At 47.3% G+C, this 25,651-nt stretch overlaps 1 protein-coding gene across 1 annotated transcript in view; it reads right to left on the reverse strand.

Annotated features, from left to right (window-relative positions):
- Ak7 (adenylate kinase 7) overlaps window positions 1–25,651 on the reverse strand; it is a 66,061-nt gene that overhangs the window by 28,766 nt on the left and 11,644 nt on the right. Inside the window, exons 5-10 of the mRNA XM_052186686.1 lie at window positions 18,904–19,014; window positions 10,919–10,999; window positions 9,316–9,404; window positions 4,935–5,025; window positions 2,380–2,457; window positions 871–1,020 (exon numbers count right to left, since the gene is read on the reverse strand). Of these exons, the coding sequence (XP_052042646.1) occupies window positions 871–1,020; window positions 2,380–2,457; window positions 4,935–5,025; window positions 9,316–9,404; window positions 10,919–10,999; window positions 18,904–19,014 (600 nt within the window). The remainder of the gene's footprint in view (window positions 1–870; window positions 1,021–2,379; window positions 2,458–4,934; window positions 5,026–9,315; window positions 9,405–10,918; window positions 11,000–18,903; window positions 19,015–25,651) is intronic.

Raw genomic sequence — 25,651 nt, forward strand, 5'->3', positions numbered from 1 at the left:
GCACAAGATCTTGTCTTTAAAACAAGACAAAGAAGAGAGGGACGGAGGAAGAGAAGACAGGCAGGCTTGCCTGGATGCTAAAGGTGCTATGGCATTCATAAGCAGACAGCAAATACGTTCATCAAACAGGAATAAAAAATACCAACAACAAGCGATCATTTCTTCCAAAGAGTTGTGAAACCGTGGCCTAACATTTTGCAAGTCATATTGTAGAGCCGCAGTGATGGGAAGAATTTCCTCTGGCTGTGTCCATATGCCTAAAGAACACATTGTTTCACCCGAAACTTTGTAGTCATTGTTTGGTAGTCTCAGACACAGTGATAAGCTCGAACACTGGAGTGGATCTGAGCACTGGGAGTTACGCTGGGATCTGAGTGCTGTCTGGTGAGGGGTGGTAGGTGAGTACCAAGATGTCAGCCGTGGTGGGGGTGGGACAGGGCCATGCTGGATCCCTAGATGGGCATGCTGGAGTCACCAGCATGAAGCCCAGCTGTCAACTGAGCAGGCGGGTTGGTACGCCTCTTCTGTCTATATAGCAAGAGTGAATCCTGCCTGCATCCTGGGGCAGGCAAGTTGGCCTTATCCACAACTAAAATAATAACATCCAGAATAACAATCTATCCCTTTGTTTATACTGACCAGTTTGTTACCATGGATATTCACTTTTAATTGTTCTTACGTTTGTCTTACAACGTTTAATGCAATGCACGTGCCAATTGATTAATAAGACCCGAGAAACACATCAAACGTGAACCACGTGCTCGGGCGTTTTAACGTGGAAACCCTCCCGCCAGTGCAGAGGCACCAACAGTGAGGTCCAAGGACTTCGCTTTACACCGGAGGTGAGAAACAGTAAGCGATGGCGGTTACCAGTAAGCCCCGGCTTTGCTTGTACTCTTTGAGAACGCTGTTGATGTTCTCCACGAATCCTGTTTGGGCGACCCAGCGGATGTTAAAGTTCTCCTTCACAAACAGGGCTTCCATCCTCAGGTTGACCAGCAAGTGGTCCAGATATTCTTGCTGAGGGCAAGGAGAGAGTGTCCTGTTATCATCTCAGTCATCGCAGGCCAAAGTCGCGCCAGTTGTTAAGGACAGCCAGTGCCTGCACACCGAAGGAAGTCAATCAGCAGGGCACTAGGTGTCTACAAAGCACCTGCTGTGTATTCCTGCCTCAGCACCATGCTGGAGGTGGGAGGCTGGGCTTCACCTATTGTCTTTACCAATCGGCTCCAGCCCCAGCCCTGGGATATTTTTAAAGGCTCTTCAAATCTGTTCTCTGGAGCGGTGGCCTCGTTTTTTCTTTTGGTCAGACAAATAGCTCAAGAGTAAGAAGACGCCAGACTCCAAACTAAGGCTCTTTTCCACCCCACTCCACCCCCCCCCCCCCACACACATTCATTTCTCCTTTCTGTTCTAAGACAGGGAGTCACTTAGCCAGTTTAGCCTTGAAGTCACTTTGTAGCTTAGACTCTGGACAATTCTGGCTCCCATTCCCAGGTGCTAGGATCACACGTATATAACGTCAAGCCTACCCTTGTCACCACCCCGCCACCAAGGGAATCCGGGGCCTTGGATACGCTTAGCAAGCACTTCGCAGCCCCGCTCTACCCTTAGCCTTCTGAGACTGTCCTTCTGTTGTGTGGTGCTGGATACTGGCCAATGCCTTGCACACACTAGGCAAGCACTCCACTGAGTTCACTCCCCAGCCTTTTCTATTTTGAAAAAGGGTTTTGCCGGGCGGTGGTGGCGCACACCTTTAATCCCAGCACTTGGGAGGCAGAGGCAGGCAGATTTCTAAGTTTGAGGCCATCCTGGTCTACAGAGTGAGTTCCAGGATAGCCAGGGCTACACAGAGAAACCCTGTCTCAAAAAACAAGCAAGCAAACAAACAAACAAACAAAAACAAAAAAGAAAAGAAAAAGAAAAAGGGTTTCACTTAGTTGCCCAGGCTAGCCTGGAGCTCATTCTGTAGCCCAGGCTGGCTGTGGAGTCAGATCCTCCTGCCTCTGCCTCCTTAGTAACTATACGTCCATAAAACCTGAACCTAGCCCTTTAAAATATTTTTACTATTTAATGTACATATTTTGTCTTTATTTTGTTTGTTTGTGAAACAGGGTCTCACATAGCCCAGGCTGGCTAATGATATGCCTTTGTACTCTTGATCCTTCTGCCTCTACCTTGGGTGTGGGGGTTCAAACATTCACTGCTACACCAGCTAGCATCTACTCTTTAAAATAACTGCAGTCTCATGGTTAATCCTCCCATATAAGCATAGAGGAGCAAGTTCCCTAGCCCACAACCCCCACCCATGCCATTCTTCCCCTTCACTATTATTTAGGGAAACAGTTCTCGAAAACAATGTTTTTTCCTTATACTGACTGTCAAGTCCTTTGTCAGGAAAGCATTTTCTTTGGGTACTTTCTGGATTTTTCCAGGGCCAGTATTTTTGCTGATGCACTGTTAGGGAGAAACGGAGATATTATTTGGCTTGCTTACACAAGTGAATGTGAACGTGACACATGCAATGAGACATTTTCAAAACAGCACACAGATCATCCTGTCTCATCCCGTCAAGTGTTCTGAAAACACCCAGAAGCAGAGATGAGCAAGGCTGTGGTCCCTCAGGCACCACAGAGGCCCAGGAAGGAGGCAGCCATGTGCACAGACCACTGCCCCGTGGGATGTCTATAGCTGGACAAACAGAGTCCTTGAAACTGTCTGTTAGACACTTGTGGAAAACCTGTTGTTTTAGACTGCGCTCCTGCCCTGAGCCCCAACAGACTAGATCAAAACAAAATGGAATCCCTCAGGCTAAGGGTCATATATACAAATGAAACTGAAAGATACTTCCCCCATATACCAAGGGAGGGACAGATGCCACAGCAGATAGATCGATCTATCTATCTATCTATCTATCTATCTATCTATCTATCTATCTATCTATCTCTCCTGAAAACTGGAAATTCCTTTTGTTTTAACCCTTAGATGGGGAAAAAAGGATTGAACTAGGAAAGACCTGACACTATCCAGTGTTTTGGTTTTTTCTTTAATTACTGTTTTTGTGTAGGGGCTGGGGAATGGATTTGTGTTGGGGAGGGTTGATGCAACCTTCAAATCCAACTATTCTACCACAGCTCAGTAGGGGCTCTCATTGCCCGAACTCAGGAATTAATAAAAGCAGATTAGTTCTATCAGCAAACTTGCCAGTAATTTTATCTTTAGGCATTCTGAATGTGCTGTGCTCTTCCCTATTCAAACATTGAAATTTTAACCCTCAAGGTGAAGGTGTCTAATGAAGGAGGCTGCTAGATTGTGACATTAGAATCCCCTAGAAGGAGGGCAGTGCCCTCATAAAAGGATTCTGGGAGCGTTCCCTGTCCCTTTCTCCTGTGTGAGGTGCATGCGGAGATGTGCTGTCTGTGAGGCCATCAGCCGTCACCAAATCTGCCAATGCTTGACCTTGGACTTGTACACACTCACCAGACCATGAGCGACATATTCCCATGATTCCTGACCTCTCTACTTTGTACCTTGTGTTACAGTAATCCATACAGACTAAGGTACATGGAGGAGACACACTTTGGGTGGGTAAGTGGACTTGCCACCAAGCCATGGTAACCTGAGTAGAATCCCTGGCATCCACATGGTGGAAGAAGAAAGCCAACTCTGGGGCGGGAGAGATGGCTCAGAGGTTAAAAGTACTGGCTGTTCTTCCAGAGGTCTTGAGTTCAAATCCCAGCAACCACATGGTGGCTCACAACCATCTGTAATGAGATTGGATGCCCTCTTCTGGTGTATCTGAAGACAGCTACAGTGTACTTATATATAATAAATAAACAAATCCTAAAAAAAAAAAAAAAAAAGAAGCCAACTCTGGAAAGTTGCCCTCTGACCTCTATGTGCAGTGCGGCATGGTGTGCAGAGCGCACACTAAATGAATGTAATACAGTTTTACAGAGTGGTTGGAGACACCTAATCTGAGAGGAGCAAGAGAGGGAGACAGACAGGGAGGCTACAGAGGAAGGTCCTGGAACTGAATCTTATCTAGATGAGTTCTGAGGAGCCAAGGGAGGGCCAGAGGAAGCCACAGCAGCTGGGCTGGCTGGGCTGTGTACTGGTTGCACAATCTGAGGCTGCCTGATCCATGGAGAGCTTTTGGGGCTGCTTGACAAGAATTTGAAATTGGCCCAGGACATGGATATAAGCTCAGGCAGGAATCTGATTTTGGGCTAGAGCAAAGTAGGGTTTAGGCAAGAATTTGACTTTGGGCTAGGGTAGGGAAGAAGGCTCAGCTCAGCTCTATCTAGGTCATCCTGATAAGCCCTTAGAAACAAGCCAACTAGAGACTTGGTTTATTGCTTTGTTTGTTCCTTGACTATACTTGTTTATTGCCTTGTTTGTTCCTTAACTGACCTTATTACTAGCATGTAATTAACATGGTATAAAAGCAGACTGGGGTGGGGGGGGGAAGTAAACCCACCTCAGCCTCAGAATTGGCTGTGGTCAAGCTACTGTGCTAATTGTTTTTTTCCTTTTGACTCCTCACTCCTGCCCTGGAGACCCTGTTGGCTGACTGAGCTGGCTCAGTCACTGACCCCTGTCTAGAGAGCCTAGAAGTGCCTGTGGGTTGAATGACCCTCTCTATCAGTCCTGCAGGCCAAGTGTCACAGTGTGTCCGTGGTGACCTTTGTTCCCTCGGTGTGGACCCAATGGTGGCCTTTCTTGCTTTCTTACAGGCATATATTAGACGAAGGTCTTTTGGGGAGTAACTTCCCAACGCTTAGGCTACAGTTACAGACAGCCAGTTTGAGGCTTAAGAACATTTTATTTTGTGTTTGCCAAGCCCTGCTAGCATAGGAAGTGAGTAACCAGCACCCAGGGGGTACAGCTACCCATGCTAGCCTGTCAGGGTACGAGGACACAGACTACTGTACCTTGACCAGGTCTTCCAGGGTGTGGACAGCCTCGTCCACAGCCACCAGGTAGTGGAGCTTAGGTACGTGGTCTATGACGTTCTGAATCACTCTGTAGAGTGAGGAGGATGATAATCAGACAGGAAAAGACAGAGAAACGGACCTCACCCCCCTCCTCCCAGACCAGGGAGGTGCTTGGTACTTAGATAAGCAGTCTCAGGTCCACCGAGATCAGGGGTGGGGCTACCATCTGCAACATACAGATGAAGGGGGTGTGAAAAAGCTAGGTGACATGTCCCAGACTCAAGAACTCCTGGCAAAGACAGCCAGGTCTGAAGACAGAAACATTTGTGTCCCAAACCTGTTTTCTTTGTGACTTCTTTCTCTGTTTCTTTGTTTCACTTTTTATCATATTATTGTTGTTGCAGTCACCATTGTCATTACTGTGACCTCCTGGTTCTAATTGTTTTTTTCCTTTTGACTCCTCACTCCTGCCCTGGAGACCCTGTTGGCTGACTGAACTGGCTCAGTCACTGACCCCTGTCTAGGAGAGCCTAGAAATGCCTGTGGGTTGAATGACCCTCTCTATCAGTGAGGGCCTGGCGTGCCAGGCAGGCCTGCTACCGCTGACCATCACACCCACAGCTCTCTTTTCTACTTATTTTGAGGCATGATCTCACCCAATTGCCCACAATTGCTTTATTCTTGCTTTGGAGCTAAGGCAAGTCCTGAACTTTTGATCCCCCTGCCTCAGCCTCCTCAGTAACTATCATTACAGAATCATTGGCCCAGATGTAACCTGGTTTCTAAGTATTCCCACCTCCCAGGAAGAGGACCTGACCCTGGCCTTGCATCCGGAAGGCTTGTCCACCCTGTGGCTCACATGAGTCTCACAACTGCTTGGGGCCAGTGATTTGCAAAGTGAGATGCAGACTCTAGATTTGGCAGCTGCCTTAAGGAAGTCACGCAGAGATGACCTGCGTCAGTTACCAAGAATGAGAACAACACCCGTGATGGACAGCTGCTGTGATTGTCCCCATCTTATGATGAGAGACGCTATGGTTCGAGGCAGAGCCTCATATTTCTACAAACAATAAGGGTCAGTAGTCCACCACAGCCACAGCGGCCTGTCAGTTCTACGATAGTCTTAGATTCTTTTTCAGTAAAATGAAATTCAAATGTGCACATGTAAAACTTCATTCAGCTCATGGTAGAGTGAAGTCTAACCCATGCCTGGACCTGGGCTCTATCCCCGGCCCTGGACATGAGAAACGAAGCAATAATAATAATAAATGTTGATTTTACATCTATTTCGTGTCAACATCACAGAGGATTCTAGCCTTTAGCACTCATTCCTCTGGTAAATGATTCAATCTTCAAAATAATCTGCAGGAAGAAAGAAGGTGTAACTGCAAGGGGAGGGGGGCCCCCAAGTCCTTCTGTAATGCCAAAAGAAGGAGAAGGAGGAAGAGGAGGAGGAGGAGGAGGAGGAGGAGGAGGAGGAGGAGGGAGGAGGAGGAGGAGAGAAGGAGAAGGAGAAGGAGAAGGAGAAGGAGAAGGAGAAGGAGAAGGAGAAGGAGAAGGAGAAGGAGAAGGAGAAGGAGAAGGAGAAGGAGAAGAGGTAAAGAAATCACCCAGTAGGGGCTGGAGAGATGGCTCAGTGGTTAAGAGCACTGGCTGCTTTTCCAGATGTCCTGAGTTCAAATCCCAGCAACCACATGGTGGCTCACAACAATCTGTAACCGGATCCGATGCCCTCTTCTGGTGTATCTGAAGACAGTTACAGTGTACTCATATAGAACAAATAAGTTTTTTTTTTTCTAGATTTGGTTTTTTTCAACACAGGGTTTCTCTGTATAGCCCTGGCTGTCCTGGAACTCACTCTGTAGACCAGGCTGGCCTCAAAACTCAGAAATCTACCTGCCTCTGCCTCCCAGAGTGCTGGGATTACAGACATGCGCCACCAACGCCCAGCCTAGAATAAATAAGTCTTAAAAAAAATAAAACAAGTGAAATTGTCTTCCAGCTTTAAAAAGACATAAAGGACTTGTGTGGCGTATTTGGCTTGAAGAATGTACAAGATTGGCTGTGTGTGGTGCCACAGGTGAGACTGAGGCAGGGGGATTTCCCCATTCAAGGCCAGCCTATGAATGTTGATCTTTAAAACCTGGTACAGGATGCAAACCTGCGGCTCTGAGAAAGCACGCTTCACCACTTCATCAAGTTAATGTTGCCAGTGGCAAGTCTAGGGATTTTTATTATTTTAGGAATGGGACCTAGAGTAAGAGGGGGGATGGCTGTCTAGCCCAGGTTAGCCCTGAACTCGATATGTAGCTCAGACTGGTCTTGAATCCTTCCTCCTGAGATGGCAGGCGTGTGCCACTAGATGGGACAGATATGTGTGCTAGGAAGACTGGGATTATACCATTTCCCAGGGATCCTGTTCTCAGAATAGTAACAGAAATTACTTAGGCTCAGGGCTTACAGGGATCTACACAGAGCTCTGGCCGGGAAGCTCAACCTATGTGACTCTCTTTAGGACCCGGAATGATTCCCATCCATGAGGGGGAAAATCTGGGACTCTAGAACCAGCCTCCTTGGAGACCAGCCTGTAGAGCCAAGTAAAGCCCAGGCTATTGGAACGCAAGGCTGGCATCTCAAGAACTGCCACCCAACTACCCACCCTGTTGCTTGGGTCAGCATCTACCTGGACTGGGTTGGGAGGCTTGAGGTGTGTGGAAAATTCAGGCCAAGTGTGAGACTCAAGTGCTTACAAAGAGCCACCTCTTTGTCACATGGGCAGTGGACTTGTCCCCTCCCCCCTGCCCCCCCAAGGTAGAGGGTGTGGGGCCAATTGAGGATTGGAATGTTTCACCCTGGGAGCCAAAGGTTCTTCAGGCCTTTTGGAGGAAGACAACCCTTCACTTCCAACCTCTGCATCCCAACACCCTCTTGTCCATTAGGTAAATCCTCCAGGGATGTGTTAAGCTTGGCTGATCTCTAACCTTTTCTGACCCTAAAACAAACGTAAAACTGTAACCCCTGCTCACTATAGAAAAGATTTTGTGATGTGGAAATGAAAGAATAGAAAATACAGCCTAACTCCAGCCTTCTAAGGAGCCCCAAACACTTCATATTCCAGAGCCCGCTCTTTGTGCTCTTTGTTAGAAACTAGGTAAAAGATCATAGTCCAGAGCCCACCCTTTAAGAGCTAGGCAGAAAGGCCTTGAATAGGTGATCCTGGCCCTGTAAGGTAACTGGAAATGAGCTAAGCTTATCTTGCTTCTGTAAACTGCTTACGCCTTTACTCTTATCCAGGAGTTCTCGCAGCTATAGACATCCAAGAAAATAGGAAACTAATTGGTCCACGGAGGGAGTGGTACAAATCGATTGGCTGGCATTTCGTGAGCTCTCGATGCTAAGGAATGATTGGTTTGTGATTCGAGGGTTCTGTCGTAAACTTATAAAAGCTGTCTCAATTCGGCACTCGGGGTCCATAGTCCTCTAACCCTGTGTGGTGCACAGCTGTGGAACCCAGAATTCTGGAATAAAGAAATCCTCATGTTATTGCATCGAGACCATTTCTCTCGAGTGATTTGGGTGTCCCCTTCCGAGGCGTGGGGTGCAGGGACACCCTCAGTTTTGGGGGGTCTTACAGAAACAGTGTTTATTAAATGAGTTGTTTTTTCGAGTCCTTGCTTCTGAGGCTATAAGAGTCTGAGTGACCTGGCCCAGCCCTTCCCTTAGGGGAACTGGAATCTGTTCACAGGTCATGACTTTAGGATAAACTATTTTCTTATTTACTTATAGGACTTGTATAAAATTTGAATTCTGCCACAGGGAAGCTAAGGCCGGGGGGCCAGCAGAAAGTGAGACCCTGTCTCAAAACAGGCAGAGGGAAGCTTCAGGCTTACACTTGGCAGGCTGGCTTCAGAAACTTTGCTCCCCATTGTAACCAACCTTATTTGGGACAAAGGGGAGAAGAAATGAGTGGTGCACGCTTTTAATCCCAGCACTTGGGAGGCAGAGGCAGGCGGATTTCTGAGTTTGAGGCCAGCCTGGTCTACAGAGTGAGTTCCAGGACAGCCAGGGCTACACAGAGAAACCCTGTCTCGGAAAAAAAAGAAAGAAAGAAAGAAAGAAAGAAAGAAAGAAAGAAAGAAAGAAAGAAAGAAAGAAAGAAAGAAAGCAAAGCAAAGCAAAGCAAAGCAAAGCAAAGCAAAGCAAAGCAAAGCAAAGCAAAGCAAAGAAAAGCAAAGAAAAGCAAAGAAAAGAAAAGAAAGAAATGGATTGCCCAGCATGTAGCTACACTCGTGATCAGAAGTGTGGAGACTTGGGGTGCATAATGCTTCATCAGACACATTTCCGGGACATGTCACACTACTTCTGGGAAGCCTCTTACCCTGCTAGGTCAAGAACGTGAATGGCCGGAATGCAATTGGTCCCGTCTCCAAACACGGGGAGTGCGGGGGTCTCACCCAGCCAGGCCATCTGAAAGAGACGGGCAGGGGGTGCCCCCCGGCATGTGTTTCTCAGAGGGCTCCAGCGCACGCCTGGCCTCTGGCAGTCCCTCTAGGATCCCGTCCTCTCAGACTTTCATCAGTCAGCTCCATAAAAATCTAGTTGTTAACGTTTAGATCTCATCTTAATGCTCTGCAGTATTTGACCCTACAGGAAATGCCTTTTTTTTTTAAATGGTAGATTCTTCCTGCCTGGCATTAATAACACTGTCATTCCTTGTCGCCCCTCCTGGGTCTCCCTCCCATTTCCCTGTATCCTCCAGATCCTCCAGGTGACAGTGGGGTCCATGGTTTAGATGCCTTCCTTGCACAGAGTCCTTACGCTGACGCTGACTGACTCCTAACACTGATGGTCTCTGGATCTTACCTGAGAGCCAGTCTCGATCTCCTCCCTCCTCAACATTTTTTTTTTTAAATTTTCATCTTATGATTAAGCATATCTGTGAAAAAGACAGCCAGATCTGCTTAGGAACTTAGATGTAAAATTCTTACTGTGTGAGGGAGTGAGTGTGTGGGACCGTGTGTGTCAAAGTTCAAGTGTGCAAGTCAGAGGATAGTCCGTGGGAACTGGTTCTCTCCTTCTACCACAGACAGAACTGAGCCCAACCCTCTCCTCCCCTCCCCTCTCCTCCCCTCCCTTTTCCTCCCCTCCCCTCCTCTCCCCCTCTCCCCTCCTCTCCTCCCCTCTCCTCTCCTTTCCTTTCTCTTTCTTCCCCAAGACAGGGTTTTATATTATCTTCTAGGCTGACCTCAAAGTCTCAATCCTGCCTTTGCTGGCTGAGTCATATCACAGTAGGCATCGGGACCACCCCACCTTGTGGAGAATGTGCACAGTGGGCTGACAGGTGGCTCACTTTCCAAACACTTTCCAACAGTGTTTGGAGCTGTGGCGTGTGCAGGCCCCAGCACACACATTATATACATGTGTGTAGCAGTACACATTATATACACATGTGTGTAGTAGTACACATTATATACATGTGTGTAGCAGTACATATTATATACATGTGTGTAGCAGTACACATTGTATACTTGTGTGTAGCAGTATATATTATATACATGTGTGTAGCAGTACACATTATATACATGTGTGTAGCAGTACACATTATATACATGTGTGTAGCAGTACACATTAGATACATGTGTGTAGCAGTACACATTGTATACATGTGTGTAGCAGTACACATTAGATACATGTGTGTAGCAGTATACATTATATACATGTGTGTAGCAGTACACATCATATACATGTATGTAGCAGTACATATTATATACATGTATGTAGCAGTACATATTATATACATGTGTGTAGTAGTAGTGGTGGTGGCAGCAACAAGGACTCCTCCTAGTCTCAGGTCCTGAGTGAGGGTGAAGGCCTGGATATGGGGTGGGGAAGTTGCTACTTTGTAACTTAACTTGAAAGTGAAATTAAATTAATAATTAAGAAAGAAGAGTTAGTTCACTTAGTTCTTGGAAAAGCCAGACCTTAAAAAACGCGTGTAAGATGCCTCCTTCCGCTCCATACTGAAGTCCTGAGGCGACTACATAAGTTGCAAACTTTTTGGCCTAAAATGGACAAAATCAAAATACAGACAGACAGACAGAGAGAGAGAGAGAGAGAGAGAGAGAGAGAGAGGAGAGAGAGGGAGGAGAGAGAGAGGGAGGGAGAGAGAGAGAGGACATTAGTCATTAAAATATGCATTAGTCATATTAAAGCAGACTTAGTAAGTCAAATGGACTCGACTGCAGGCTCTGCTGTCTCTTCTGACTCCTTAGTTAGGCACTGCTTAGGGCAGAGACAGGGTCCCTTATTGGGGAAGTGAATACCACAGACAATTCAGAAATGTTTCCAGCCGCCTCTGAAATTTGATGGGAATGAAGAACTAATGGTTCCTGTTCAGAGCTGTTCCTTGTGAAAACACCTGTGAACTCTATGTTGGCCCGAGGGGAAGGGAAGCTATGAGAACAGATCCTTCTAGAAGGATCTTCAGTCACCGACTGTGCTCACATGACTGTGAGGCTCAGGACCAGGTGGGGCTTTTGTGTCTGTTTTGTTTTGAGACAGGGTCTCATGTAGCCCAGGCTGGCCTTGCATTCATTATGTAGCTGAGGATGACCTCTACTTGTTGAGTGCTGGGATTATAGCTGTGTGCCACTGTCCCTAGTTTATGTGATGCTAAGGATCAAACTTTGTTTTGTGCATGTTGGGCCAGTACTCAACTGACTTGGCTATGACCCGGACCCCAAGCCAGGTCTCAGTGCAAGGGTTCTGACTGACATAAATGCTTTACTTTGCCCAGAGAAGTCACTGTGGCTTTGATGATACTTTGTGGTGACCAAGGCGGCCTCAGTGGAATGTGCCTGATGAAGCTGCTCTGGAGGCTGAGGCTGGAGGATTACTTGGGCCCATGAACTGGAAAAACCAGCCTGGGAGTCTCAGCCAGACACTGAAAAACCAGAGGTCTCTGGGCGATGAGAGGTTAGCACCGGTCTGTTTGGCTGGTTGGTTCTGGTTTTGTTTTTATTCTGGATTGCTGACATGAGGTCCAGATACAAAAGATGCAGTGATGCCCAGGCTTCTTCCCACTGCCTAGCATTGCTTCCCAGAGCTTGAGACGAACCCCAGGTCTGCAAGCATGCGCTCTGGCATGTGTCCCCTGAACCCACCAAAGCTTTCACTCACAGACCGCAGCGAGCCCAGCGTGCCCAGCCTGGAGAGGAACTGCTAAAGTCTGCTTAATCACAGTAGGGATTTATTCTCACTTGAGAAAGATTCATGAGTGTGTGTGTGTGTGTGTGTGTGTGTGTCTTTATGTGATTATGTGCACACACTTGAGGAAGAGAGAGAAGGAGGGGGAAAAAGAGAGAAGAGGAAGAAGAGGAGGAAGAGGAGGAAGAGGAGGAAGAAGTAATGATAGTAGTAGTAGTAGTAGTAGTAGTTGTTGTTGTTTGGTTTTTTGGATTTGATTTTTTTGAGACAGGGTTTCTCTGCGTAGCCCTGGCTGTCCTGGAACTCACTCTGTAGACCAGGCTGTCCTCGAACTCAGAAATCCGCTTGCCTCTGCCTCCCAGAGTTCTGGGATTACAGGCGTGCACCATCACTGCCCGGCTGTTGTGGTTGTTATTCTTGAAGTTGATATTGTCCTGGCTGGACATAGTGGCTTGTGATCATAATCCCAGAATTTACTTGGGAGGCTGGGGCAGGGGATTGCCACATTTTAAGGTATATTTAGAAGGTTCCAGGCCACCCTGGATTACAGGGTAAGATCCTGTGTCAGAAAAAAAAAAAAAAGCTGAAAGGAGGAGGGGGAGGGGAAGATGGGCAAGCTGATCAAGTCTAGACAGTGCATCACAGAATACACAGATAATCATAGCTGACCTAGCATGACTCATACGCACAGGCATCTTTTGTGAGTTCAGTCTTGTGGGATGCAGACAATAGGACAATTCTAAGGACATCAGAAATTATTCTACTGGGCTGGTGTCAGGTTTTATTCTGCATTTGGTTGCTTTTCTTTGCTGTGATAAAACTTTACCAATATGCATATCAGGTGAGTTTGAGGGGGGGAGGATTAACTGACTTACAGTTTTCTGTCATAGATCATCATGGTAGGGGGGTAGGAGTTAACAAACCAAACTGGGAAGCAGGAACTGGACCAGTAGCCATGGAGGAAGGCTGCTTACTGGCTTGCTCTCAGGCTGTCATCGAGCTGATGCGGCCCAGGCACGTCTGCCTAGGGTTGCCTCTGCCCACAGCGGGCCCTCTGCCTGCCCTATACCTGTTCTCGGTCCCATCCTGCTGAGACAGCTCCTTCAGAGAGGAGCTCTTCATGTGTGTCAGGTTGACAACAAATCCAACTAGGACACATTTCTTGGTCCTAGTTCTCAAATGGATTTGGACAATTTAGATTGGAAAATCACCAAGATTTTAAAAGATGTATTTGGGCCTGGAGAGATGGATGACTCAGCGGTTAGGAGCGCTGACTGCTCTTCCAGGGGTCCTGAGTTCAATTCCCAGCAACCACATGGTGGCTCACAGCCATGTGTAATGGGATCTGACACCCTCTTCTGGTGTCTGAAGACAGCTGCAGTGTACTCATATAAATAAAAAGTAAATAAATCTCTAAAAAATTGTATTCATTCACAATTAGCTGGGCAGTGGTGTGGTAACACTTGCCTTTAATCACAGCATTTGAGAGGCAGAGGCAAGTGGATCTCTGAGCTCAAGGCCAGCCTGGTCTACAGAGGGACCTTGTGGACAGCCAGGCTACACAGAGAAGCCTGTCTCATAAGGGAAAACAAACAAACAGGCTGGGTGAAGAACAACAACAAAACACTTTGGTAGTACACATGAGGCTTTAGGTTTGAAACTGATCACCAGCTGGGGGTGGCAGCGGCAGCACTTGGGAGGCAAAGGCAGGCAGATCTCTGAGTTCGAGGCCAGCCTGGTCTACAGAGTGAGTTCCAGGAAAGCCAGACTATACCGAGAAATCCTGTCTCAAAAAAACAAAACAAAACAAAACAAAAAGAAAAGAAAAAAAGGAAACTGATCACCAGGGCACCAGGGAGAAGGAAGGGAGGGAGAGAGGGAGAAAAGGAAGGGAAGAAGGAGAGAGGAGGCAGAAGAAGAGAGGGTGGTAGTTTGAATGAAAATGGATTGTCCCCATAGGTTCACGAGGATGAGGAGTGGCACTATTTGGAAGGACTGGGACGTGTGGCCTTGTTGGAGGAAGTGTGTCACTAGAAGTGTGTCACTAGAAGTGTGTCACTAGAAGTGTGTCACCAGAAGTGGGCTTTGAGGTTTCAGAGGCTCACGCCAGGCCCAGTGGCTTGCTCTCTCCTGCTGCCTGCAGCGCTGGATACAGAACTCTCAGCTCCTTCTCCAGCGCCATGCTGGCCTGGACGCTGCCCTGCTTCCCCCAGGGCTGATAACAGACTGAACCCCCGAACCTGCAGGCCAGACCCAATTAAATGTTTCCTTTATAAGAGTTGCTGTGGCCGTGGTGTCTCTTTACAGCGGTACAATACTGATTAAGTAGAAAAAAAAGGATCAATTTTTTTTCTTTAGGTCGGGCCTGGTGGCGCATGCATGTGATCTGTGGATTTAAAAGGTTAGGACAGATTCAAGACAGACTGCTCTACATAGCAAAACTCTGTCTTTGAAAAATAGGTTTGGGGCCAAGCCCACTGGCAAACAGCTTTCATCTTAGTAATCAGTAGGCCTTGGCAGGCAGGGCTCTCAGTTCAAGGCTGGCCTGGATTACATATTGAGTTCCAGGACAACCAGGGCTACCTAGTGAGATACAGTTTCAAACAGGAAAACAAAAAAATTGATTTTATGGTGCTGGAGAGATGGCTCAGTTGTAAGAGCAGATTGTTGTTCTTTGCAGAGGATCTATGTTGGTTTCCCAGAACCTGCCTGCCTGCTCGCAACCACCTGTAACTCCACACACTTGGGAATGCACTCAGTACACGTACACACACACACACACACACACACACACACACACACACACATACACACATGCACATGTGTGCACACACAGTACATATATCGACATGCAGACAAAACACTTGTGCACATAAACTGAACATTAAAAAGAGGCTTTTAGCCGGGCGGTGGTGGCACACGCCTGTAATCCCAGCACTCTGGGAGGCAGAGGCAGGCGGATTTCTGAATTCGAGGCCAGTCTGGTCTACAGAGTGAGTTCCAGGACAGCCAGGACTATACAGAGAAACCCTATCTTGAAAAAAGAAAATTTAAAAAAAAAAAAAGAGGGTTTTTAAAGGCCGGGTGGTGGCGGCGCATGCCTGTAATCCCAGCACTTGGGAGGCAGAGGCAGGCAGATTTCTGAATTCGAGGCCAGCCTGGTCTACAGAGTGAGTTCCAGGACAGCCAGGGCTATACAGAGAAACCCTGTCTCGAAAAAACCAAATCCAAAAAACAAACAAAAAAATTAAAAAGAGGGTTTTTGGGGGGCTGGAGAGGTGGTTCAGTGGTTAAGAGCACTGTCTGCTCTTCCAGAGGTCCTGAGTTCAATTCCCAGCAATCACATGGTGGCTCACAACCATCTATAATGGGATCTGACGCCCTCTTCTGGTGTGTCTGAAGACAACTACAGTGCACTTAGATATAATAAATAAATCTTTTAAAAAAAGTAAAATAAAAGATAAAAAGAGGGGGTTGTCAATGAGTTTTTATCATTTAGAGTTAAGGATGAGTCAGTATATTTCTATAACAAAGGCATTGTTTTAAAAATAAATAGCCATTTAAGCAAAGGTGTGAGGAAGACATTGTGGCCCCTCTTTGGACTGGCAGAAACTTAGTTTCTGTGTGATGATACATTTTCATTTAGTGAGTGAGCCTTCTGAGTGATCCACAGGGTATTAATTATAACAAAATAGCAGAATATGGCGCTGGAAGACATTTAGATAAACCAGTAGGTTCCTTTTATTTTGTAGTCTAGGATATGTCCCATGGGTTGAACATGTGTAAGGCCTTGGCCCCCTCCCAGCACCCAACTTGCCCCAAAGTTGAACTAGAATGTCTAATTCTCTCCCCTTCTGGTTTTTTTGTTTGTTTGTTTGTTTGTTTGTTTGTTTTAGTGTGTTGTTGTTGTTGTTGCTGTTTTGAGACTGGTTCCCACTATGTGTTCTTGGCTGTCTGAGAACTAGCTCTGTAGACCATGCTGGTCTCAAACTCAAATCCACCTGCTTCTGCCTACTAAGTAAGTGATTGAAGGTATGCACAACCCTGGGTTTGTTTGTTTTGAATCAGGGGTCTCACTATGTAACTCAGACTGGCCTTGACTGTACCATCCTCCTGCCTCACCTTCTGAGGTGCTGGGATTGCTGCGGGCGTGACTCAACACCCCCACAATCTGTTGTTTTTGTTACTATTTCATACTCACTGTGTATTCAAGACTACAGGTTTTTCAGGGACAGAATTCAAGTTTGAAATCTCTGTTGTCATATCTTATGAGACCACAAGGTGGCGTGTCAGAGCTGTCACTACCTAGCTGTTCTCTCTTTCTCTCCCTCTCTCCCTCTCCCTCCCCCCCCCCCCTCTCTCTCTCTCTTTGGTCAATCTCTCTCTCTCTTTGGTCAGTGGACCCTTGGGTTTGGGCTGAATGGGATGATGGCAGCAGCATCTGCCTCACAGAGTTCTAAAGAGGTCACATGATGTGAGTCTGCGGGTCAACACTGAACGCCACAGGCGAGATACTCAGCGCCTTCCAGGGCAGGCAGTTCTGCAAGCCCCGATTTGCTTCTCAGTTACTACTTACTCATTACAGGCCACTCAAAAATTCTATTTTAATAAAAGATAAAATTATCAAACATGCCAAATGACTAATTTTGCCACAATGGTAGCTTTTCTTTAATGGTGGGTGCTGGGGACTGAACCTGGGTCCTTGCCATGAGAGGCAGCCTGTCACTGAGTTATCCCAGACCTAGATTCCGCCCCTTTTTAAAAAAAAAAAGTGTTATTTATATATGTATTTTGGTTTTTTATTTATTTTTTAAATTGGATATTTTATTTACTTTTCAAATATTATCCCCTTTGCCAGTCCCCCCTCCCAGAAACCGTCTATCCCATTAATTTTTTTAATGACTTATTTATTTCATGTATGTGAGTACACTGTAGCTGTCTTCAGACACATTAGAAGAGGGCATCAGATCCCATTACACATGGTTGTGAGGCACCATGTGGTTGCTGGGATTTGAACTCAGGACCTTCAGAAAAGTAGTCAGTGCCCTTGACCTCTGAGCTATCTCTCCAGCACAGTTTTTTTTGTTGTTGTTGTTTTTTTGTTTGTTTGGTTGGTTGTTTTTTTTTTTCTTTCTTGGAGACAGGGTTTCTTAGTGTAGCCCTGGCTGTCCTGGAACTTGCTGTAGACCCGGTTAGCCTTGAACTCAGAGATCTGTCTGTCTCTGCCTCCTGAGTGCTGAGATCAAAGGCACCGTGACTGCCTGGCTAAAAGATCTCGTGACTACCTGGCTACAAGATCTATTTTCAATTATGTGAGGTGGGTGCACATGAGTCCAGGTGCTTTAAGATGCCGAAGGCCTGGGGGTGGGGGGCGGAGCTCTGGACTCCATGTGGCTGCTAAGGGCTAAATTAGGTCCACGCTCTTAACCACAAACTGAACTTGGATGTGCGCTCCTAACCACTGAGCAGCCCCTCCAGCCCCACCCTACCCTATCATTTCCTATTCTAGAATTTGCTAAGTTGCCAAACTGGTCTAAAACTCCTTCTTGTAGTCCAGACAGGCCTTGAAATTGTGGTCTTCCTGCCTCAGTCTCCCCCAGAGAGCTGTGAGTGCAGGTGAGCACCTGCAGGCCCAGCATCGTGCTGTAGTTTTGTTCAGAAAGCATCTTGCTGTGTTGCCCAGGCTGGCCCTGAACATTGGGTAACAAGGTATGAGCCACTGGATCCAGCTTATAAAGGTGTCTTAACAATCAGTTGTGTCAAGATAAATCTTATTGAATGATGGGGTTGGAATCGAGGGGGAAAAATGTTAGCTCCTCCCCAGCATTTGGTGACTGACAAATCTTGTTTTGGATGACAGTTCCCTACTCCACTTCTACTGTCCACAGATGTGAAATGGGAACAGTGACTGCCCAGGCAGTGGGACTACTACTAGGGTCGGTCAGAGGAGCCTGGGCAGGTTCAGGACAGTGCCTGGCCATGCCGGGCTGTGTGATCCAGAACAAACCAAACCCACCCCACCCCACTCCCAGCCTGGGTCTCTTTATTGCTTGTTTGTTTTCAAAACAAAGTCTCTCCTCTCCTCTCCTCCCCCCTCCCCTCTGTCTCTCTCTCTGACTCTGTCTCTCTGTCTCTGTCTCTCTGTCTCTCTGTTCTCTCTCTCTCTCTCTCTCTCTCTCTCTCTCTCTCTCTCTCTCTCTCTCTCTCTCTCTCTGTCTCTCTCTGTGTGTGTGTGTGTCTCTCGGTAGCCCAGGCTGTCCCAGGATTCATTATGTAGGTAGGTCAGGCCATCCTGGAACTCCCAGAGATCCACCTGTGTCTGAGTGCTGGGTTTAAAGGCGCGCGCCATCACAGCTGGATCTTTTTGTAAGAGGGATGTTTCACTTTTCAGAGCTATTTGAAGAAAAGAACTTTGAAGAGATTCTAGGAACATGAGGGAGCGTGTGGTCCCTTCCTTCCCATCCCTATCGAGTTATTTGCCCAGACCCCTCCGCGGAGGAGAGCCCAAGGTTAACTGCAGCCCAGCATAGGGTTTTCAGGTCATAGGGCCAGGAACTCCCTTAGGGATAGGACACATGGCTTGAGCCAAAGCTCGCAGTGGGGATGTGTGAGGTGTTTGTCTGTTGTAGTTGTGTGCCCTGGCTGTGCAAAAACAGTCTGAAAGGGATTAGTCTGAGTATGCAGAGGAGAGGGTGACCGGGGCACACCACCTCACGAAGAACCCTTCCCACTCCACAAAGGTCTACGTGTCCAGACTTACATTTTTTCCAAATTTGAGAACTAGTTTTTCGGCGTTGATGTGGTCCAGGAAGTTGGGGTGATGTTTCCTCCTTCGATAATCCTCTTCTGTGAAGGGAACCTCGTTATCATCCTAAGGGAGACACAAGGTGCAAAGCTAGTGCAAAGCCCAAGCAACTCCGCTTTTGAGAATGCAAAGTCCACTTGCATTCTCAGGCAAGCTTGCATTGCAAGCATCCTATGGCAATCCGTCTTAGTAACAGCCAGACAGGCTACAGCAGCAGGGTCAGGGTACACTCGGATCACCTAAGACGTCCGGCAGAAAATAGAACCACCTAGCCTTCCATTTGTCAGGTGGGTTTGCCCCCATATCTGCAATCCCGCAGATTACTCCAGAAATGCAGTTTTTAAACTATTAACTTGCTGCCCGAAGTGGGAAGTCCCTAAGCTTGCTGTAACCACAATAAATACCCTGCGCCCCTAGACTCAGGGCTCTCATTCTGATCCCTGCTATGGTGATAGCAAGAGTCCTTGTTCCAAAGCTCATCATAAAGACCCTTGTGTGTTTGCATCGGAATTGGCTCCTCGGTGGTCTTTGGGGTCCCTGCGACTTCGGTATATATAACACAGTGACTGTAAACTGAGAAAGGCACTTATTCAAAACAAGAGGTACTTGGGCAGGGAGTGGTGCCCATGCCTTCCTCTTGGGACTCTGGAGGCAAAGATAGGCAGATTTGAGTTCCAGGCCTGTAAGGACTACATAGTGAGACCTGACCTCAAACCATGGGAAAAAAACAATACATCTATTGAATGATCAATGGAGGGTAAAATTACCCATGGTTAAGGGCATCCAGGAACTTAAAGTATCAGGCGTGGTGGTACACTCCCAGCACTTGGGAGGCAGAGGCTGGTGTGGAAAGTTTTTGGGGTTGCTTGGTAAGAATTTGATGTTGGGTCAGGACCGGAAGTAGGTTTCCAGCAGGAATTTGATAATGGGCCAGGACTAGGAAGTAAGTTCAGGCAGGTATCAGATTTGGGGTTAGAATAAAGAAATAGGTTTCCTGCAAAAATGTGACTTTGGGCTAGGTCAGGCTCAGATACCTTGTTCATCCTGATAAGGCCTTAGAAAGTGGTTGAGGGGCTTGTTTATTGTCTTGCTTGTTCCTTAACCGAGAATTGACCTTATTATTTGCATGTAATTAAAATGTATAAATGTGGACTGGAAAAAAATAAACCTGCTTCAGCCAGAACTGGCTGGGGTCATGCTACAGTGCTGTCTAATTGTCTTTTTTCCTTTTAATCCTCACTCCTGCCCTGGAGAACCTGCTGACTGAGCTGGCTTGGTCAAACTGATGGATCTCTGAGTTCCAGGCTAGCCTGGTCTACAGAGTGAGTTCCAGGACAGCCAGGACTACACAAAGAAACCCTGTCTGGAAAAACCAAAAAATAAACAACCAGATAAATAAAACTAACAATGCAAGGAGGGTATGGTGTGTAAACATGAGTGGCAGAGTGGTTTTCCCCTTCTTTGTGCATGCGTGTGCAAGTGTGTGTTGTCAGGTGTGTACATGTGAGGGTATCTTCTGCTGTCCAAACACTTAAACAGCTGAGCCTCTAGCTCACAAATGACAGTATGTCATATCTGCAAATTTTCTCAGTTAAGGAGAGGTTCTTGTGCTGGAGAAATGTCTCCATGGTTAAGAGCACTGACTGCTCTTCCAGAAGTCCTGAGTTAATTCCCAGCAACCACATGGTGGCTCACAACCATCTGTAATGGGATCTGGTGTCCTCTTCTGGTGTGTCTGAAGACAGCTACAGTGTACTTATAATAAATAAACAAATAAATAAATAAATGCATCTTTTTTAAAACAAAAGAAAGAAAAAAAGAGGGTCTGGAGGGATGGCTCAGTGGTTAAGAGCACTGACTGTTCTTCCAGAGAGCCTGAGTTCAATTCCCAGCAACTATATAGTAGCTCACAACCATCTGTAATGGGATCTGATGCCCTTTTATGGTGTGTCTGAAGACAGCTACAGTGTACCCACATACATGAAATAAATATTTTTTTAAAAAAGAAAAAAGAGGAGATATTCTCTCACAGGCATCTCTCAGCATAGTGGAAGATATGCTCTTGACTTTAAAAATCAATTCTGTGAGGAAAATATAGGCTGTAGTCAAGGAGATGAGATCTTGTCACAGTGGATTTCAAGTGGATTATAAAATGGAAGAAAAGGGCCAGGTGTCAGAATCTCAGCACTGGAGAGGCAAAGACAAGAGGATCAGGGATTCAGAGCCATCCTGGGCTGCAGAGGGAATCTGGGCCATTTTGGGCTCTGGGAGGTCCTGCTCCAAATGACTGGAGCCACGGTGGGAACCGGAAGAAGAGGAAGACGGCAGCAGGCAGATGCTCAGGGCGGTGGGCCATGCTGAGGCGTGAAGATGATTCTGATGGGTGGCTCACAGGTGCCTGCGGACATGCAGGTGCTTGCGGCCATGGCCTGTGTGTGCAGGCTGAGAGACAATCCTGGGTGTCAGTCCTCACTGTCCTCCTCCTTTGAGAGAGGGTCTCTTTGGGTTTTGGTTAGCGAGCATCTGAGCCGGCTGGCCCTCAAGCCTCCAGGGATGTCCTTGTCTACATCGGAGCTCTGAGAAGATAGCCATTCATGCTACATGATTGACTTTAGTGGGGTTCTGGGGATTTAGAGTGGGGAGCCCCTGTGAGCATCTTTGCCCACCGAGCCGTGCCCCAGCCAGGACTGACACGCCTTTTAAGGAGCCATAGCACAATCTGAACTACATTTTAGAAAGGTTGTCATGGACCACAGGAAGGAAGGGAGAAAGTAAAGAATGGAAGCTACCACTAGACGATAGATTGTCCTCCTCGCCCATCCTAGGGTTTCTATTGCTGAGGCAGAACATGATGGGGGAGGGGGGAACAAGTGGGGGAGAAAAAGCTTATTTGGCTTATACTTCCATATTTCTGTTCATCATCGAAGGAAGTCAGGACAGGAACTCAAACAGGGCAGAAACCTGATGCAGAAGCCATGGAGGGGTGCTGCTAACAGGCCTTTGAAGCCTGTTATCTTACAAAACCCAGGACCACTGGCCCACCCACGGTGGGCTGGTCCCTGGCCACCAATCACTAGTTAAGAAAATACCTTCAGCTGGATCTTACACTGGCATCTTCTCATCTGAGGCTCCCTCTTTTCAGATTAGTTTGTATCTCGACTTGACGTAACACACACCTCCTTAAGGATTAGCCGGATGGGACAGGTCTGGTGTCACGTCTAGGGGCCTAGGAAGGTGGGTTCAGCTTGAGATAAGGAGCTTTTCCTTTCCAGAGTGCCGGTCAGTCCTCTAGCGCAGTCGCCAGAGCCTCGGCCGCCACCTGGATCTACTGCTATTTCTTTTTCTTCTCTTCCTTCAGATACTGGCCAGAACGTTCGGATGCTGTCAAAGTTCCTCAGTCGCTGCTTAGGCTTCCGTGCTGAGTTTCTGAGACTCTCCTCCCCACTCACCACCAGGCAGTTGCTAACACCCGCCATGCCACCTCCCATGCCACCTCCGCTCCAGCCACCCGGCTTTACCCCCTTTCTTTATCGTTCTTCCCTTCTAGGCAGCTCTGAGCCTTAGCGTTTGCCCGCCCTGGGTTATTTCCTTTTAAACTGATAAGCTGCCCTCATGCTTCCATTTGTGCAGGCTCAGAGATTCTTTTATTAATGAGCCCCAACAGGGAGCCCCATTTCCCAGTGGTGTCCTATGGTGGCTCCGTTGGGACTCTGAGATTTCTAGCAACACTTCTTTCTTCCCTTTAATGCTTTGATTGGCAGAGAAGATAAACCCACCCCTAGAAGGAATCCACAGCCGGCAACAGTCATCCAGCAGTTTTCTCGATTGGGGGGGAACTGATAGCAGAGCCTGGGGCTAGACAGTTGCCATGGATACGATTACTAGATGGGCTGGTGGTACACTTTCAAAGATGAATTAAGAGCTTTGGTTGACAAACGGGCAGATGGATGGATGGATGGACGGTGGATGGATGGATAGATGGGGTGGGGCTGGGGCAACCCCAGTACTGGGGATTCGCTTAGCAGAAAGACAGAAAATTAGTTTGTGAAGGAAACTGTAGCTACTCCATCATTTTGCAGAAGTGGCATATCCTGGACAAATTACATATCACACAATTGGCTGTTCTTTTACAGCTGCATATCTAACCCATAGACAGGGTTGCCAGATTAAGAAGAATTAAATAGGACAATAAGTAGATGAATACACTTTTCACATCATGTGCTCTGAAAGAATATTTGTGCTAAAACTTAGTCACTACTTACCGGAAGTTTAAGCTGAGCTGACTGCTCTTGCACGCACTTTTAGTTGCTAACCTTAGCAATTAAACTCACACTGAGTCTGGAAAGAGAATGATCTAGACGCATCCATCTTTCTAGCCCACGGTTCAGCTGCCAGCTTCCCGGACAATGGTGGCTGCTGCCTGCTGTGGATGCTATCACAGGAAGGATGGAGCCTTGGAGCTCTGCGGCCCTGGCTAACGTGACCAGTCTGCCCGCTAGGACTGTTCTAGGCTTACACCATTGCTAGTCCCTGCGTCTGCAGCATAAATGTCCGTGTTTTACAAGGTGGGTCGAAAGGTACCCTGGCTACAGGTTTTCACTAAAGAAAGGGGACCGGTCCCCATGTAGCCAGCTGCATGGTAGCCTGTAACTGAAAACCAGTCAGGGTTGTCGATTCAGTCTTTGCCTTTAAGGTTCCTGGAGGGATAGAGACCTGGCTCTGCACTGTGAACCTTTGCTACAGGTTTCTGGGCTATTCTCCTTTAGTCCTTAAATTTGGTTACATCAACAACAAACAGCACATGAGGTGTGTTTTACATAAAAACACAAACTGAGACAGATGACAGCAATGACAAAGTCTCACTGTGTTTCATGGGCTAGCCTAGAAGTCTTAGGCTTGAAATGTCCCTCTCCCTCCTGACTCCAGAGTGTGTCCAGAGCTAGTTTGCTTTGACTCCACCTTTCACTGGAGGGGATGTGAGAGGTGGGACTGTCATTGTGGACCCCTGAGCCAAGCCCGCAGATGACCTTTCACACTGGTCCACAGCCTTGTGAACTCGTGTGGGCTCCCGGCTAGCTACTGATTGTTTGTGACAACTAGAACCTGTCAGTCATCCTTGTTCTGAGGTTTTGGCCGAGTTAGTGTCATCTCTGCGTTCTTTGCTGGCCCACAGAACACAGCTAGACTTAAAAACAAACAGGGGCTAGCAAGATGGTTCATAAGTGTAGGTGCCTGCTGCATACCAGAGCCCCGAATTCAGCATGGCTGGAAACGGCTAGAAAAATGTATCTTGTAATCAATAACTTACCGCTAAGGAGAGCCAGGAAGCACCCTTTGCATTGTCGCGATGGCTAAGGAAACCCCATTTTATACTAGTCATCCATCTTGGTCCCTAATAACCTTTTGTCTTGGTTTCAAGTCCCCAGAGGCACGTTCCCAGCAACCCTGACAGAGTGCCACTCCCCCCTGATATATACAGCCTACCATCTGCTTTGTTACAGAATGACTGCTCCTTGTTTCTTTGTTTGCTTCCGTGACCTGCTTAGGCAGACATTCAAGGACTGTTTTGAGGTTACCGTGACATCCTACTCTCAGCAGCAGCTCACAGCAAGCTCCTGGCTTGCTTGTGCAGACTCTCGAGGTCTTTTTGTGAGCTTTGCATTTAAAAGTCCTTCTTCCCTCAGCCCACTTTGCATGGCAACCTCTTATTTGGCTCAGAGATCACCATCCCGCTAGCAGTATCAATGAACTCAACAAATTATAATTCGAGTTGAGTTGGTGGTGTTTTCCCCGGTGTGTGTGTGTGTGTGTGTGTGTGTGTGTATGTGTTCAACTCTAAAATGTCCCCATCACTTTAGACTGATCGTACCATCTGATGACTCTTGAAGAGATGCTAATATCACACAGTCACAGGGCTCTGGAGCAGCAGAGAATGATAACCACAAAGAGGCAGCACTGGAAGAAGCTGTGGTAGATTGGCGCCGTCTGCTGGCGTCACACAGACACTCAGGGAATACACTGCGCTGGGACTTCAGGAAGGCTGCGTTGTCATAAGGCGGTAACTAACCATAAAGGTCAGTCAGTTCACTGTCAACTAGTATTTGGAGTCTTCTAGGAGAGATACTGCCAGGGCAGGGCATGCGTGCCTGGGCATGCCTGGGCATGCCAGGGCGGGGCGTGCGTGCCTGGGAACTACTTGAGGAAGGAGGAGCCACCAGCTTGGGGTCCCTGGCTGAATGGAATGAGAGAAGGAAGAGCTGAACCTCTGCTCTCCTCTCTGCTTCCTCACTGAGGGCAGGCAGGCAGGCAGGCTTGGTGTGACCAACCACCACTCCCTTGGCCCCATTTTCTCCCCCAAGATGACCCAAATCCCTTCAGGGAGACAAGACAAACCTTTTCGTCCTGTGGAGGCACACACCCTTTATCCTAGTACTAGGGAAGCAGAGGCAGACAGATCTCCGTGAGTTTAGCGATTGGTCTACATAGTGAGTTCCAGGCCAGCCAGGGTACCTAGTGAGACCCTATCTCAAAAACAAACAAACAAACAAACAAACCTTTCTCCACCTGCCTTTGTCAGATGATCTATCACAACAATGAAAAAGTAACCAATGAAATAACCTTCTTAGATCCTTATCACATATATGGTCAGGCCTTGGCCAAAGCTTTGTTAAGTAGTGCCACTGTCTGTAAGGAGGCAACTTAA

This window comes from Apodemus sylvaticus, chromosome 6 (genome assembly GCF_947179515.1).
Source record: "Apodemus sylvaticus chromosome 6, mApoSyl1.1, whole genome shotgun sequence".
Classification (NCBI taxonomy): Eukaryota; Metazoa; Chordata; class Mammalia; order Rodentia; family Muridae; genus Apodemus; species Apodemus sylvaticus.